The sequence below is a fragment of the Pteronotus mesoamericanus genome, unplaced genomic scaffold, assembly GCF_021234165.1.
Source record: "Pteronotus mesoamericanus isolate MK-2021 breed Mesoamerican mustached bat unplaced genomic scaffold, CSHL_Meso_final scaffold_36, whole genome shotgun sequence".
NCBI classification, from domain to species: domain Eukaryota; kingdom Metazoa; phylum Chordata; class Mammalia; order Chiroptera; family Mormoopidae; genus Pteronotus; species Pteronotus mesoamericanus.
The window spans coordinates 12,282,501-12,300,782 of NW_026555313.1; the positions used below are offsets into that span (position 1 = coordinate 12,282,501).

The window sequence follows — 18,282 nt, forward strand, 5'->3', positions numbered from 1 at the left end:
AAAATGGCGCACACAAAGGTTTTGCATATTAAAGTTAGAGCAGTTAAAGGACAAATATTCACATTAAGGAGCTTATAACAGTTTTGTAGTGACAAGTGTACTTTTACCTCTAAGCTTTTATTTTTTTAACCATACATCTTCCTTGGACATTACTTTGCTTATGAGGGAAAGCAGAAGTTAAATTAAATTACTAAAGCTAAATCAGTATGTTTAGTTAAAAAAAAAAAAAAAAAGGCATAAGTGAGCAGGGCCATTGGATATGCTGTTGAGCTCTCAGGCTTTCTTTGGGTATGGTAGCTATCAAGTGGCCTGGAACTGCAGAATAGAAACACCATCATCTTTTACTGTTGGCCCTGTGAAATAGAAGCACAATACCACAGAACAACTCACTTTCGTAGGAGAAAAAATCTAGGCCTGTCAGGACCACTCTGATTCACTTAGACATTTTTTTTTTTTTTACTTTGAAATGATGCTAGTAAAAACTTTAAAATATTCTTTCAGTCTTAGTTCAGGAATACCTTAACCAGCAGTCTGCAAAGATAATAGCTGGTTCTTGTCACATGTAACCTTGCAAATCAAAATGGTTTACATTCCTTAAGTAGAAATTTCTGAGGACCCACTGAACAAGGCACTGTGAGTTCCTAGACAATTCCTGGGAACAGTGTAAATCAGTGCCAAAGATTTCTGCCTGGATACAAAATTTTACAAAGACTAAGAAATGTCATTGCTATCCCCTACTGACACTGAAATTATCAAGTCACAGCCAATGTCCTATTTGTTCAAATGACTGTGGGAAATGAGCAGACAGGTCAACAAGTACTTACTGAGGGCATTCTAAAGAAAGGTGGATTTCTAAGGTGGCAGTTCTCAAATGTGGTCCAAAGACTCTTGAAGGAACCCAAGAACTTTCCAGAAAGTCCGTAAATTCAAAACTTATTATGATAATACTAAGATGCTATTTGCCTGTTTATTTTCATTCTCTTAGAAGTGTACACCTGAATGTTCCAGAGACTATATGAGATGTGATATCACAAGGTAGAATGAAGAACCAGATGTGAGAATCCAGGTGTTTTCCATTAAGCCATACATTAGATTTTTAAAAGTGTAAATCAATGCCATTTTCACTAAATTTTTTAAATTTAAGAATAGTTTCTCAAAAAATATTTTATGCTAACATATGAGTTTATTATTGTCTTAACAAGTTAATAAATATTTTAAACATCTGTTTTAAATTCTAATATGATAAGTCATAGAAATAAGTGACCTGCAGTCCTTAATTTGTAACCATTTTTTAAAAGGGTCCTGAGATTAAAAAATATGAGAACTGTTGTCCTAAGAGTTTTGAATTTAGCTGTGAGTTATTTTCAAAAATCTATTTATTTCATTCTCTCTAATGCATGAGATTTTAACTTGATAAATTTATATGCTTGAAATTCTCATCTTAATAATGAAAATAGAGAGAAAGGTGCAGTGGAAAGAAGACTAAACTATATGACTAATAACTAAGATTTATTCTTGACTTTACCACTAACCAGGTGCTCACTAAGGGTAAGTTACTTAATTACAAAGAACTTCCATGGGCCTTTGTTTCCCCATCTCTAAAATAAGATCATTCATTCTGCGATTTTCAAGGGAAGGTGTATCAGACTCTCTGGAGACACTGCTGTCTTGCTTGCCTTGCAGACGTTGATCCATTCCCTCCCACCCACTCTCCTGGAGAATTCCTATGTGTAACAAAAGCTGTTACTGAGGGGAGCAGGTTACACTTGTGAATGCTGTGAGGCTGCAGACAGAAAAAGTCCGAAAAACCACTAGACTGAATTACCTTTAAGGTTCCTTCCAGATATAAAACTACTATCAAAGATGGAATGATTCCAGCCACTGCATAAGAATACAATTACCTCCTTCCCTTCCATTGGGTACCACAAACGTTTTATCTGTGTATTAGGGCATTGCAATATTTAAGTGTATTGTATCAGCACGTGGTATACTTTAAATATACACCCTTGTCATTATATCTCAGTAAATCTAAGGGAAAAAAAGGAAAGCTCAGGATGCCCAACCTAGGTTAGATGGTCTCTCAGAGTCAATAGTCACTCTGGGATTCCTTTTTTATCGCCAGGCAACCCATCTTAGCATTTCCATGCTGCAAAGTGTGGGGCCATACCAAAGAGGAAATCCATTGCATTTTGCCTTTTAGGAAAAAAACTAGAGCAACTCTTATTTGGGTCAATGTTCTAACTCAGAAGGAGTAACAAAAGAAGGACGGATAATTCAATGAAATTCATGCCTAGAGGATGAGAAGGTTTTGTTTTTGAATCTAAAATCTTGAAGAAACCTACTTTATTTGGACTAAGCAAGTGTTCTCATTTAAACATGATTTCTATTTGCTTACCTTATAGCCAAAGAGAAAGAGTCCAAAAAAAAGGCTGTAGAGGTCAGCTGTCAGGATGCCCAGGTTGACCGAAGTGGCACTAGTAACTTTAATCACCAGTGGCATGAAACTGTACAAGCAGAACATGCAGAGGGCAAATGCCACAAACAGCAGGGCTGTGAAAACATGAAGAAATCACAAGACAAGGTACTTTAGGCCTGGCTGCCATATAAAATTGCCTAAGCCTTTAATATACTATCTATAAAGCTCTTAGCTACTGTCGGCATTGCAAAAGAGACATAGAAAACTCTCAGGAAAAAACAGTAATAACAAGAAATGATGTAGGTTAAGGGCTTCAAAAGTCCAACAGGGTGTTGAATGGTCAAGGGGACAACCTTCACAAAAAGTTGGAAGACTCAAGATACAGATCTAATTGAAAGCTCATGTGACCGAGGGCAGCCTTGTTCAGAATTCTTAGTAAAGGCTATTAGATTAAAAATTAACGTCTATGAAGGTTCATGTACAAGTTCTCAGAGAAATCTCAGTGCAAACCACTACAGCTCTCTGTGTACTGAATTACTCTGTGATTTTAGAAAAATGCCTAAGTACTATTAAAATGAAGTACTTATTTCTTGATGTGTGTTCTTGTCAGAGGAGAGGATACTGACTAAAAAAAAATTATCACTTATGTACATACCAATTTTCCAGTTCCAATGAATGTTGGCAATGTCCTTATATTCCACAAGCAGTCTAAGATTGAAACAAGAGGTCACAAAAATCCACACACAAATTTTCACTATTTTAAAAGCATTTAGTTGCTATACTTCAGATAAGATGAAGAATTATGTTGACTTTTGAATTTTTCTTAGACTATAAAAAGAACTATCCTTTTTTTAATAAAAATAACAAAGAATAAGACCAAAGGAGTCCATAAACATATGTTTGACTCCCTTAGAAGCACTCTCCAATAGTATCAGCTATAGGAGGAAAATGTGACATTATGTTTTCCCTTTGGATAGGAAGTTGATATATTCCGGAAATAATTGTAAAAGAAAGTCTTTACTGGTAATGCCTCTACCACAGGTATGAGAAAATGAGGCATAGTTCTTGACATTTCAAAAATCCTCTAATATATATTTAGCAAGTTACTGATTTTAAAAGTGAATCTGGGCCAAATGAACAATGGATATTAGTAGTTGGAAAGTAATCATCTATGACATATTTGCCTATTTTGTTTTTAAGGAAAATTTTAGACTTACAGCTGTATGCCACTGATAATTGTTCCAAATAAGCCCACCATTCCTAAAAACTCCTGTCTGCTCAGCTTCTTCACAATGTATTCTTCACACACATTAGAAATGGCATAGAGGGAAGCCCCAAGAAGGACCATGATGTCCCCGATCAGCACATCACTGCCTGTAGGAAGACAAGCGACAAAAAGGAACACATTGTCAATAGGAAACCTCTTTAACTTGCTTCCAGGAGTTTATCTGGCTCGTATTCATTTAAATTAAGATTTTACAGAGAGAGAAACCCCGATTTCTAGAAGTTTAAAGACTCATGATCTTCTCACTTTCTGGCACAATTCTGCTGTGATTTTTCATATTTTGACTCCTTAAGAGACTAACAGACTGGAAGATGGTAGAATATGCCTTAATGTAAGGTCTCAGAAAATGATTTTATGGCATGAGAAATTAATGGACTTTATTGAAGGGAACTAATTGAAAATTGTACGGAAGGAAGTGAGGTAAGCAAGGTAATTTCTCTCATAAAGGAGATACTAAAGTCACTTGTAAATTGAGTGAATTCAGAGACCTCATTGAGATTTTATACCATCAATTGTCTGAACTTTGATGCAAAGAGTATCAAAGTGTTTTCACCAACAGAGCGGACACAATGTCTCCATTTGTTTAAAAAAAAAAAAAAAAAAGAACCTATAGTAGGTTTCCCAGTAACTAATCCAAATGTATGGGCCAAAAGAAGATTGCAAATATTTAAAGAAACCTCTTTCATGAAACAAAATAAGTGTGACAAAAAGGAACAAGAACTGTGGGCAGGTAGAAACATAATGAGTGTTTCCTGGAAGTGGTTGTAATGCCAAAAGCAGCAAGGAAATCTGAAAATAAAATTGAAAGATAGTTAACCAAGATATGCTTCCTGCCTTTTACTGTGTTCGAAAAATAAAAGCGAAAACCTAAGCAAAACTTTTCTCTGTGACTGAACCAGAAACAAGTAACACCGTCTTACCTGAATTGTCTTCCCTCCCTGCTAATATGTCTGCACCAACCATAGTGCCTACACCCAGCAGACAGACGGCCACAGCAATGAAGTGGATCACTCTGTATCTTGCATAAAGAATAAACCACGAGAGAGCCATCAGCACAGGAATCCCAAAGCAATCCAAAAGCTGCATGGAAGGAGAAATAAACAGCTTAAAACGTCTCTCATTCACTAGCATATCGTAATTAAGTAATAATAAAAGTTAGCATTTATTGAGCATGTATTATTGCCAGCCTTGTACTAAATGCTTTGCCTGTATTAACTCATTTAATCCTCACAGCAACCCTATCAGATTGAAACTGCAAACCCCATGAGGGAAAACAAAGGCTCAGAGAGGTTAAATGAGTTGCCCAAAGTCACCCAGTTAAAAGTTGGAGAGATAACTGCTGAACCCAGGGATTCTGCCCAAGGGCCTGTGCCATTTACCTCTACACTCCCACCTGGGTTGATCCTTAAGTCCAATAGGCAGACTTTCCTACCTGCATGCGCCCACTCACTCAGTCAGCAAATATTTAAGCACAGGAGACACTGAGAGGAGCTGGAATGCAGAGAAAAAGAGAGACACAAGCCCTGCCCTCAGGAGCATTCAGAAGGCCAGATAGACATAGAACAAATAATCACACAGCCAGATATTTAACTGCAATCGGGCTGGTTATTATGAGAAAGCAAGAAGACCATAATCTCCCTGACAGTGTCCAATTCCCTCATATCAGACAGACCCCGGGTCACAGCAGATACTCTTGTTTGTCATCATATGCTCCTCCCTCATCTGTTGATCTTGGGTCCAGAAAATATTTGCTACACTCCTAATATTGCCATTCTGAAAGGCAGGGGATTAAAAGTGACAAAATTATAGCAAACCCAAAATCATTTGTAAGATAAAGGAAAAAATAGAGATTTAATTCACTCAATTCTTCACAAATTTTGTAAAGTGCATTCAAGGATAAAAGATAGTCCTTATACTAATAATGGTCCTCAATCTGTTGTTTTATTGCTTATCCTGTTGTTTTTAACATTGTCCCTGATTCACTCTGTATCTGTTTAATCTTGGACAAGGCAGGTACCTATGCAATATCCAGCAGGCTCTTTGATCCTGTCCACAGTTGTCTACTAATTGTCTTCCACTGCAATGTCACTACTGAATCTGCTGTCCCACCTCATGTGTAGGAGTGTGTGCCTTGCCTTGTTATTTATTCCAGCTGCAGAAGTCTAATCTCCTAAATGCCTTATCAAGTCCTCCTGAATAACAAAGCATTAAATGATGCAAATATAATAGCCTGTCCCAGAGGACACCAGCAGAATCCAGCCATAGTGACTTAACAAAGTCTGAACTACATTCCTTAACTAAAGGGTGGAAAAAGTAACTCACAAGTGATTCCCTGCCCTCAAATTGTAACTTAATACCAAACTTAAGTTTGCTCTATTTTTAACAATTTCGGTGGGCAATTTAAAGATTCAACGCAATCTCTATTCAGATACCAATGACGTATTTCACAGAAATAGAACAGACATTTCAAAAATTTATATGGAACCATAAACGACCCCGAATAGCCGCAGCAATTTTGAGAAAGAAAAACAAAGTAGGAGGGATCACAATACCGGACATCAAACTCTACTACAAAGCCACCATACTCAAAACAATCTGGTACTGGCACTAGAACAGACCCATAGACCAGTGGAACAGAATAGAAAGCCCAGAAATAAGCCCAGGTCTCTATGGACATCTAATATTTGAGAAAGGGGGCAGAAGCATAAAACGGAGCCATAATAGCCTCTTCAACAAATGCTGTTGGCAGAGCTGGACGGTTACATGCAAAAAATTGAAATTGGATCATCAGCTGACACCATACACAAAAATAAACTCAAGATGGATAAAAGACTTAAATATAAGTCACAACACCATCAAAGTCCTAGAGGAGAACATTGGCAGGAAACTCTCAGATATCCCATGTAGCAATTTTTTCACTGATATGTCTCCTAAAGCAAGGAACATAAAGGAAAGAATAAACAAGTGAGACCTCATCAAAATAAGAAGCTTCTGCACGGCTAATGAAAACATCAGCAAAATGAAAAGGGAGCCAACCCTATGGGAAAATATATTCGCTAATGATACATCAGATAGAGGTTTGATCTCCAAGATATATAAAGAACTCACTCGACTCCACTCCAAGAAGACAAATGATCCAACCAAAAAATGGGCAAAGGACCTGGGCAGACGCTTTTCCAAAGAGGAGATACAGAGGGCCCAGAGGCATTTGAAAGGATGCTCAGCATCACTAGCCATCAGAGAAATGCAGATCAAAACCACCATGAGGTACCACCTCACATCGGTCAGAATGGCCATCAGAAACAGATCCACAAACAACAGGTGCTGGCGAGGCTGTGGAGAAAAGGGAACCCTAGTCCACTGTTGGTGGGAATGCAGACTGGTGCAGCCATTGTGGAAAGCAGTGTGGAATTTCCTCAAAAAGCTGAAAATGGAACTGCCTTTTCATCCAGTGATTCCCCTGCTGGCACTATACCCTAAGAACACCAAAACGCCAATTCAAAAGAACCTATGCACCCCAATGTTCATAGCAGCACAATTTACAATAGCCAAGTGTTGGAAGCAACCTAAATGCCCATCAGTAGATGATTGGATCAAAAAATTATGGTACATATACACAATGGAATACTACGCAGCAGAAAGAAAAAAAGAACTACTAAACTTCGCGACAGCATGGATGGAACTGGAGAGCATTATGCTAAGCAAAATAAGCCAGGGGGCAAAAGACAAATACCATATGATCTCACCTATAAGCGGAACCTAACCAACAATACAAAGATGCAAGGAAAGTAAGACCAGCAACACTGAAAGGAAAGGAACTCAATAGAGACAAGAGGGAAGGAGGGAGGGCGGTGGCAGAGAAAGGGAAAGGAAGGGGAAAGTCAAGGAACATATAGCAAGGACTCATGGACAAAACCAAAGGGGAAGAGCTGAGGGAGGAATGGAGGGAGGGGGCCAGGGAAAGTGGTGGGGGGGAGGCAGAGACAAATGTATTTAAAAAATAAAGAAAGAAAGAAATGCTTGGGGAAAAAAAATAAAAAAATAAAAGCAGCAAGAGAAAAGAAGACAGTTACCTACAAAGGAGTTCCCATAAGACTATCAGCTGATTTCTCAAAAGAAATCTTACAGGCAAAAAGGGCATGGAAAGAAGTTTTCAAAGTCGTGAAAGACAAGGACCTCCATCCAAGATTACTCTCTCCAGCAAAGCTATCATTTAGAATGGAAGGGCAGATAAGGTGCTTCCCAGAGAAGGTAAAGTTAAAGGAGCTCATCATCACCAAGCCCTTAGTATATGAAATGTTAAAGGGACTAATCTAAGAAGAAGATGAAGATCAGAAACTATGAACAGTAAAATGATAATAAACTCACAACTATACTAAACAAACAACTAGAACAGGAACAAAATTGAGGCAGGAGATAGTCAGGAAAGAGGAAACTCCAGAGGTGTCCCAGGGCTAAGATAAGATATCGATAAAGTATGGAGACCTTGTTCTAAGACTGGTAGTTCCTGCTTTCTGGAAAAGCACTGAATCCTAGTGAATCTGGAATGCATCTGCACAGAAAATGATACATGACCCCTGCTTAATTATAATAGAATTATAATAAATGAGCATTGCAGAACCCCCTTTCCCAGTGGCCAATCAAGGAGTTCATGGGAGACCACATGCACAGTAACTTTAAAGTAATATAACTACTTGTATATGAGCAATAAAAGCCCGCCAAAACTAACCAGGAGAGACCCACCCTAGAAGAATAATAGCCCTCTAGCCCCTGAGATCAGCCCTTGTTAGGCTCTGCTCAGCTCTGCTCTGCTCTGCTCAGAGTTGGCCTGCTTCTGTGTTGTGTGGCTTAATAAATCTGCTTTCTCTTGCTTTCTGCTATAAACGCTGTGTGTTCAGTTCAATTTTTTGTCCATGATCACCAAGAACCTGGTTACCTGTGCCCACCTGTGACAGAATCACAGAAATGGAGATCAGAGGGGAGTGAGGTGGGGAGGGGGGGGGAGAATGGAGGAAAAGGTATAGGGAATAAAAAGCATAAAGGGTAGGTAAAAAAAACAGACAGGGGAAGGTTAATAAGGTTAAGAATAGTATAGGAAATGGAGAAGCCAAAGAAATAGTGGGGGTGGGGGAGAATGCTGGTGAAAGGGTGGGTGCAGGGTGGTGGGGAATAAAGTGGAAAAAGAAAATTTTAAAAAAATTGTGGGGGGAAAAATTAATTAACCAAAACTAAAAAAAAAAAAAAAAAAAAAGGCCAAATGATCTCACAAGTGCCTTCCAACTCCAAAACTCTAGAACTTCTTATCTGTTATCTCTCACATTCAGCTATTTGTCTACATTGAATCTCCTTTTCAAAACGTGCTCTTGGTGACCCTTTGATACTTTCAGTTCCAGAAGTCCCCGCATGTAATTAAATCTTTAAAAATTATTGTATAGTCACAGAAGGCAAAGTACCAAGTAAGACCCTGGGGTACAGGCAAGGCTTAAGTGTAAACATGCGTTAGCCTTTTTAGAGATACAATGGAGTATAGGAGAAGGTGAAATTGAATTAGACCTTTGAGGATAGAGGAAGAGCGGGCTTCAAAAAAGGCTACATTCTAGAAAGAACAGAGCAGCACAAGAGAGAAGAAGCCAGAGGTGGGTGGGGACCATGTAGATGTGGCAGTGAAGTGGGAGGAGACATAGGATGTCAATAGCCACATCATGACCTGTATGTAAACTACCACATTACTAGTAATTACAGAATCTTTGAGAGAAACCTTAAGGAGGTTCAAAGACCATCAAATCCAAACTTTCACCCTTTCAGATCACCCAGGCCAGAGAGCTGCTCAAAGAGAAAATCAGAATGCCAGTGACAGGCACTCTCCACTGCTGGAAGGAGCTTTAGTTGGTAGATGGCTTTTTAAAAATATTCTGCTTGCTACAGCCATAAATGGAAAACTTTTGATAACCAAATGCTTAAGTTTTTCTAAGAGGCCAAAATGGAAGACATGACTTCAGTCACAAAAACCCAAGTGCAAGTATTCCAACACACCTTTGTGTTTAGACCTTGCACAGATTCAAAACTTCTAATTACCTTTAGTCAGAGATCAAAGTTTCTGGAAATTGTAATCAAGTCATTGAATTCTGTGTGAGATTATTAGGGGAGAGGTGACTACAAAATGCTATTTTCTACATACTTATACCCTCACTGCCCATTGTTTAAAGTACAGTTAATACTATTTGTGATGAACATCATCCTCCAGGTAATGCCTGTTTTCAATTTTTATGAAATTCTGGGTTTTTTCATGTACCTCCTATAAGGTCTGTCTTAACAAATATTTCCTATCTGGGCTTTTAAAACCAGTCAAAAACCAAGAGGTTTGCTATGAACAATGTTACAGAAATTAAATCATTTAATAAAATGAATTCTAGTATTAATAGCATTTAATGTATAGTCATATTGGAAAAATACTGAGTTTTTCATTAATCCTTATCTTTTCCAAGTGAAGTAAGTCTAACCTCACTTCAATTTTTCTACATTCCTAAAATTTAGAGATCAAAAAAGAACATCTCTGCTTTACATAGTGAGAAAAGCACCATATCAAAAAGTTATAAACTCAGCCATGGCCGGGTAGCTCAGTTCATTAGATCATCATCCTGATATGCCAAGGTTGTATGTTTGATCCCCGGTCAGGGCACAAGAATCAACCAATGAGTGCATAAATAAGTGGAAAACAAATTGATGTCTCTCTCTCTCACTCTCTCCCCTCCTCTTCCTCCCCCCTCATCCCTTCCTCTCTCTCACTAAAACTAATAAATTTTTTGAAAAAGTTATAAATTCATTAAACGGAGAACTCTAAACCTGGCAATGGAGTCTATCTCACTTGTAACTCTATTTATAAAACATTTTATTGTAGGTGATGGTTAGTCGGTGCTATAATACATCCCATAGTTTCCTAACATTAAGACAACAGAATCAGTCTTTCTCAACTCCACAAAGTTGAAAAGTACTGCTATGCAGAAACATTTTCTTTCAATCCAGTGAGAATAAACTAATAAATAAGGATGTAAGTTTTGCCTTTGGCTACCATCTCTACCCAAGATGTCTGGTAGGTTTCTTCCCTTCACTCCTTTGTCTTGAATATGTACTTTACTTGCAAACCTCCAACTTTTCTGTAGCACAAAGGTACATCCACTTTATATGCCATGTGTGAGCAACACATAAAACAGAACTCACAACATCAACTGCCAACTAAACATTTACGCTTATTTTGGTAGAAACTGTTCTAATCTGCTATAGCATTTGCAGTTTAGAAACTCATTAACTTGTATACATTTTCACTAATTCCAGGAAACCTTACTCATTAGCACATATGCTTCACTGGAAAACAGACAGCATCCACCTGTGTGTAGTTTTTCTTCAAGAGAACAATAAAATTAGGTCAACACATGTGAGTTCAGATTCTTCTCTTAAACTATAAAAACCAAACTGGCTGGGGCCTCCCTCTCACCTGGACGCTGGTTAGGGTCGTGTACTGGTACGCTCTGATGATCAAGTAATTAGCCTCCACGTCTGCTAGTCCCAGCAGGATGTACTTCCACCATTTTCTTTTCAAGATGTTTAAAAGGTTATCACTGCCTGGAGGAAAGAAACCTGGATTAGTACATATTACGTGGAAATGAGGCCGTGCATGTTGATCCAGTGTTTGCTGTGTATTCTGGATGTGCCCCCACCATTTCCATTACTCACAACCCGAATTCCTACAACAGTTCAGCAGAATCAGTTATATTTTTCCAGCATGAGAACCCAGCTAAAGTGTCATCACAGACCACATGTTCAATGAAAGCACCAGTGAGAAAATAAGCAGAAAAGTCTTTAAATTGCCTTTCCCATTGTGACAGAAATATAATATCCAGGTATGGGTCTGGATGTTGCCATTCCTGAGAAGCTACAGATTATCCTGGGAAATGAAATGTTTTCTGATCAATTCATTGGCTATTAAACCTCCATTCATGGGCCTCTTCACGGAAACTGCATGTGGTCATTCTTTTGAAAGAGACATGCTTTCGTGAGAAAACTGTCAATGTTAAGTTTGGAAAAAAGACTTAGTGGCACCGTTCAAGAAACAGCTTTTATTCACCATTCTATTTATTCAAGTTAACTGTGATTTACTTCTTTAGAGAATCTAGCATCCCTGGAAATAGGAAACTGGCACATATATGAGAAGGCTTATTGTAAGATAACCACCAAGGAAATAAATGTAGTGAGAATCATAACCAGATAATTATCATTAAAACCTAGTTAACAGGAAAATCCTGAAAACATAGTGTTAGTCTTCCTCAACATGAGACGGTATAAAAGGCGCCTAACAACCATCCATTAGGGAGACTGTATTGCTGTTTATAAGTCACACTGACTTACTACAGGCAATGTTTACAGAGAAGAGCAAAGTCCAGGGCTAATAACCATGTACCAGTTCTACTTCCAATTCCCAAAACTCTTGCCAAATTTGGTACATTCCCTTTTGGATGGTTTCTCTCCTCCTACAACTAATTTCTATTCTCTTTCAAAAAAAGATTTTTTTATTGTGACACATAGGAATATTGTTGCTGCTTTAAGGTTCATATTGAAATAGGGTTAGCAAATACTATATTGGTGCTTTTATTATGTGCCTTAAATATGATAAAAATGGAAGGATTGTATCCTCCCAATTGATTTGGGTTACCCACTGTCTTCACATCCCTAAATTCAACCTAACTTAGCTCTTCTCTTGTGGGAAGAATTGTTATCATGACTAGCGGCCCCTAATGCAGAATGGTGGTAAGAGCGTGGGCTCTGGGGCTGGCTGCCCAGGTTGGAATCCTGGCTCCACTAGTTACTACCTGTATGACTTAGAGCAAGTTATCTGAGTACTACATGCCTCAGTTTATTCACCTGTGTAGTGGGAGTAATAATAATACTCACTTGACTTGTTGAGAGGCTTCAATGAGTTAATACCAACCCTAAACAAGGGATTAAAATGATGCACAAAAAGGTCTGTCAGAGCCTTTCCCATTTTTGTGTAGCTAATGAGAAAAGATAACTCTGTAATAATTCTAAAACAACCAGCCAGTGGTAAAGATGTTAATTCTTTGCCAATTCCTTGTCTTTGTTTCACTTGTAACATAGACTTGACCTACATGCAACTGGTGCTTCATTCAGTTTTCTCCACTTAGCTGGAAATAGAGATTGGAAAGAGTGAGGTTTTTAAGTGTTTTAAATATTATCTCTTAATCTTACCAACAACAGGAAAAAAAAATAAAACCTAGACCTGGCTAGTATGGCTCAGTGGATTGAGGGCCAGCCTGCGAACCAAAGGGTCGCTGGTTCGATTCCCACTCAGGGCACATGCCTGGGTTGTGGGTCAGTAGGGGTGTGCAAGAGGCAACCACACATTGATGTTTCTCTCCTTCTCTTTTTCCCTCCCCTTCTCTGTAAAAATAAATAAATAAGATCTCTTAAAAATAAATAAATAAATAAATAAACCAGTTTGGTGCTACTTATTTTAATCAACAATTTCAGAGATTATGCATAACTATCTAGTCACTACTTTCACAAAATTCAAGTGACATACTGTTCTGGTGACTTTTATAAAAACAGCAATAGTTTTTCCTATTCTTAGTTTTGCCTCATGTTTTAGTTTTTAAAGGTTTAAAAGCCAATTTTTTTTTTTACAAAGATAATTTGTTGACAAGGTTAATTCCCACATTTGGCATACCTGACTGAAATGCCAGCATCACAGTATAAATTAAAAACAGCAAGCAATAGTTGATAAAGCTCTGGAGCATGGGGGCATTCGCTTGGTATTCTTCTGCCAAATACTGGCTGGTAATGGCTGTTCCGCATATACACAAGGACAACATCTGACCCAGGGCAATTGTTTTCAAAATATTCCTAGAAAATAAAGAAGGAAATCTGAATAAGTTGCAAGTAATTTATATACCTTGGACACAAACATATAATATGCATAACACACACAGCACACAACACACACCTTAGTGCTCAAAAAAAGAAAATGCTAAGTTATTCCAGGTATTTCATCATTTCATTTTATTGCTCACTTCATATGTACAAAAATTAAACTGATGGGGTTTTTTTTAAGGTTTTATTTATTTATTTATTTATTTATTTTTAGAGCAAGGAGAAGGGAGGGGGGAAGAAAGGGAGAGAAACATTAATGTGTGGTTACCTCTCATGTGCCCTCTACTAGGGGCCTGGCCTGCAACCCAGGCACATGCCCTGACTGGGAATCGAACCAGCAACCTTTTGGTTCACAGGCTGTCACTCAACCCACTGAGCCACACCACAGCCAGGGCTAAACTAAAAGACTACATTTTTATTTTTTTATATTTCTGATTTCCCCCTCATTACCTCAAATATACATATTTCCCCCATTTTATTAACTGTACATTTAGAAATCATTTTGATTAGTTAGCTATATCATACACTATTTGAAGTGAGTGTGTGTGTGTTTTATGTGTATGATTTTTAAAAACTCAGCTTTAACTCCAGTTCTAAAGTCTTCCTATTCATTAAATATTTAACATATTCTCATCCATTCATTCTCCCAGTCTTGACTTCTTTGACTAGAAGTAGTGTTTTTCAATGTCACCTGCATGTTAGAATCACAACACTTTCAAAAAGGCCAACAACATCAGGCTGCACCTGAGACCAGCTACATCATCACCTTTTGGGGTGGATCCCGGGTGCCAGTGACGGTCAAAGCTCCTTGGGGGATTCCAATATGCAGCTAAGACTGTGAATCGCTGCTCTAGAGGCTGGCTCTTTGAATCCATAAAAGAATAAACCCAGATCCTCATCTTTAGCACCTTAACAACCAACTACAAAACAGAAGTCTTGTAACAGCAGTGCAACCAAAGGGCTAGATAGAAGAGCACACAGGTGTTACTGATTAATTCTGAGGGAGGGATTAGCTGGCGGAGCAAATTGGGAAAGGTTTCATGGAAGTGGTGATGTTCCAGGCAGGTCTGGAAGTATATAAAAGATTTCTAGAGGAAGAAGTAGGGAAAACGGAATTCAGAAAGAACTGGGACCAAATGCAGAGGGGCACAAACATGCAGAGGTGGGCTCAGGAAAGGCCAAGTGGCTCAGCATGCTTGGGACACAAGGGTCACAGCAGAGAGTGGTAGCACGCAAGACACTTGGAAAAGTAAGTGGAACCCTGGCTGGTGTGGCTCAGTGGATTGAGAGCCGACCTGGGAACCAAATGGTCAGCGGTTCGATTCCCAGTCAGGGCACATGCCAGGATGGGGGGCCAGGTCCCACGTTGGGCTCACTTGAGAGGCAACCACACACTGATGTTTCTCTCCCTCTCTTTCTCTCTCCCTTCCCCTCTGTCTAAAAATAAATAAATAAAATCCTGAAAGGAAAAGTAAGTGGAGGCAAGATAGTAAAAAGGTTTGAATGGCACACTTAGAAGCTAGACTTTTATGGCTTAGACAGCTGGGAACCATTCTGAACAGAGGGATTTATGAAAGTAACTCTGGTGTTTAGGAAAAGGATTAATGAGAAGGGAAATTAGGCAGAGAAGCTAGTAAGAAAGGCAACATAATGACCAGGCCAGAGTGAGATCTGAACAAAAGCTATGTCAGCATGAATGGAAAGTAGAGAATGATACATAGACCCTAGCATACCATTAAATCCCAGGAGAAGGTGTTGAAAATGGTATCTGGGTTTCTAGACCAGATGACTGGATGGATATGAGGCTGCTGACCAGGACAGGAATAAAGGATGGGAGTAGTGAGTTCAATGTGAGAGCAGTAGAAATTGAGGTGGCTGAAACATTGAGAGGAAGAACAGTAAGAAACTTGGGACAGACAGACTCTAAAATGGCCCCCAGGGAATCTCTGCTTCCTGGTATCACTGCCCCACGTAATCTCCTCCTCCCCAGTGTGGGCAGGATCTGTGACTGGCTTCTAAACATTACAATACAATAAAAGTAATGGGATGTCATTGCCATGAACACATTATATAAGGTTATAACTCCCATCTTACTAGGCAACTTGCTTTATTGATTCCCTTTCTCGCTGGCTCTGATGAGACAAGCTGCCACGTAGAGGCCCACATGGCAAGGAACTGAGGGTGGCCTCTGGCCAAGAACCAGCAAGGAACTGAGGCCTCAGTGCCCCAGTCCACCAGGGAATGCATCGTGTTAAACAAAAATGCACTTGGAAGCAGATCCCTCCCCAGTTGAGGCTTCAGGTGAGACCCTGCCCTGGCTGACACCCTGGTTGTAGCTTTGTTGGAGACCCCAAAGCAGAGGGCAGACCTAAGCCATGCCTAGATGCCTAATCCATAAAAACTGTGAAATTGTAAGTGTGTGTTAAGTTTGTGGTAATTTGTTACACAGCAAATAGATAACAAATACAATGTTGAAACTCTGGACTTCAGAAAGTTAGGCCATATCTGTTTTGCTCTCCACTGCTTATCCAGTGCCTGACATTTTGTTGTCACTCAGTAAATATTTGTTGATTGAATAATAAATGGATGAAGTAATTACCACGTATACCCAAGTATACGGTAACCCCAAATATAAGACTCTTCCCCACTTTCCCAATGAAGTGCCATAGTCAGAGAAAGACAGATTATAAGAGTGCCCTGACACAGAAGCTAAGAGTGGAAAGACATTTTAAGAAGGAATAAATCAATACTGTAGCATCCGAAACTGCAGAGAGAAGAGGTGACATTATAGCTAAAGAGGTGATATTATAACCAGATGGAAGTTGCTAGAATTGTTTGAAGGAAAGCTTTTTCTTTCCTTTTTTTTTAATATTTTATTATTTATTTTTAGAGAGGAGAAGGGAGGGAGAAAGAGAGGGAAAGAAACATCAATGTGTGGTTGCCTCTTGAGCGCCCCATACTGGGGACCCGGCCTGCAACTCAGGCATGTGCCCTGAATGGGAATCGAACCAGTGACCATTTCGTTCACGGGCTGGAACTTAATCCACTTAGCCACACCAGCCAAGGCAGAAAGCTTTTTCTTAGTGGTAAAGCCTAAAGTCAGATTCCACTTGGTTGAAAGAGTAAAAGATGAGCACCAAACATAAACAGCTCTTTTTTAAATGATGGAAAGGAGAATAGGAATGTGGTAACAGTGTGGAAAATAATATTATCTTGTTAAAGTATCACGGAAATTTGTAGATGTTTGGGAGCGGAGCAGAAGCAATGAGTAAAGCCTTGAAGGCTGACAAAACAAATTAAGAGATGACAAAGACTGACAGTTCCTGGGAGGTTTAAGGATTGGGATTGAGAATACTTACAACTTTTATTAAAATGTTCTCTATATAAATACTTCCTTCCAGAGCTCTTCTACACAAAGTAAAAAATACCAAAACAGTAGAAAACACAGAATATCTACTCTAAAACCTTACAAAGTATTCTTTTCTCTGGAGTAGTTGTTACAGTAATGCGCAACTAAGCTCACACAATCCTTGCACAAGGACATAAAAAGAAAGGGGAAGAAAAACAGTGGCAAATCGAACACTAAACAACAGAAGCCAGATCAAGAAGGGTGGTGAGGTCATCAAAATCTTCCAAACAGTAAAGTGATTAGCAAGGTGGGAATCGTTCATTTCTAGAAATGCCATAGCATATACATCATTGTACATAGCACCAAAACCTTCCCCTAACTCCTAACATAAAAACAAAATAAACAGGAAAGCCGACATGGACAGAGGGGTATAGAATAATACCCAGTTTTCTGGAACAGACACCTGGAGAGATAGCAGTATGGTTCATCAAGATCCCCAAAACAGGTGGACAAGGCACATTTGGAAGGGATAATAACTCCATTTTCAACATCCTGGATTTTCTTTAATTATAAGACAGTCAAGAAATATCCAGGAGGCAGTTTGGAGGTAAGAAAAGCTTTGAGTTGAAGAAATAAATTTGGGGATCATGAGCACAAAGGTGGTAGCTGAAGTTGGTATATAAAGGAGATCACCATATGTATGCCTAAAAATTGAAAAGAAAAGAGGGTTAAAAAAAAAAGGAAACAGCCCTGGTGTGGTGTGGCTGGTGTGTCTCAGTGAACTGAGTGCTGGCCTGTGAACCAAAGTGTCACAGGTTCGATTCCCAGTCAGGCCACATGCCTGGGTTGCAGACCAGGTCCCAGCAGCAGGCGCGTGAGAGGCAACCACACACTGAAGTTTCTCTCGTCTCTTTCTCCCTCCCTTCCCCTCTCTCTAAAAATAAATAAATAAATAAATAAATACTTTAAAAAAAAAAAAAGAAACACTCTGGGAAACAGCAACATTTAAGGGGCTGGAGGAAGAAGAATTATAGATGGAGATGAACGGGCCTGGCCAGAGAGGCAGAGAGAAAACAAGGCAGGAAGAACACCCTGGAAGCAAGAGAAAATGGTGTCTCGACGAGGAAGTGCTCTAAAGCTTGGACTGCAGCAAACCCCACTGCTGTGCCAGCTCCCTTCTCCCTCTCCGCAAATCCAGTATCTACACTTAGCAAGAGTCAGTGCTCTGAATCACTGCCTCTCACGGGATCCTTCCCAAGTCTAATACCTTTCAGTAGTTCCCCTATGCCC

The 18,282-nt window shown here is 39.1% G+C and overlaps 1 protein-coding gene across 1 annotated transcript in view; it reads right to left on the bottom strand.

The window, feature by feature from the left end:
- The window catches only part of SLC35F2 (solute carrier family 35 member F2), a 52,548-nt gene that overhangs the window by 2,561 nt on the left and 31,705 nt on the right, over window positions 1-18,282 (bottom strand). Inside the window, exons 2-7 of the mRNA XM_054592575.1 lie at window positions 13,441-13,616; window positions 11,194-11,321; window positions 4,622-4,781; window positions 3,634-3,790; window positions 3,072-3,124; window positions 2,396-2,550 (exon numbers count right to left, since the gene is read on the bottom strand). Coding sequence (XP_054448550.1) covers window positions 2,396-2,550; window positions 3,072-3,124; window positions 3,634-3,790; window positions 4,622-4,781; window positions 11,194-11,321; window positions 13,441-13,616 — 829 coding nt within the window. The remainder of the gene's footprint in view (window positions 1-2,395; window positions 2,551-3,071; window positions 3,125-3,633; window positions 3,791-4,621; window positions 4,782-11,193; window positions 11,322-13,440; window positions 13,617-18,282) is intronic.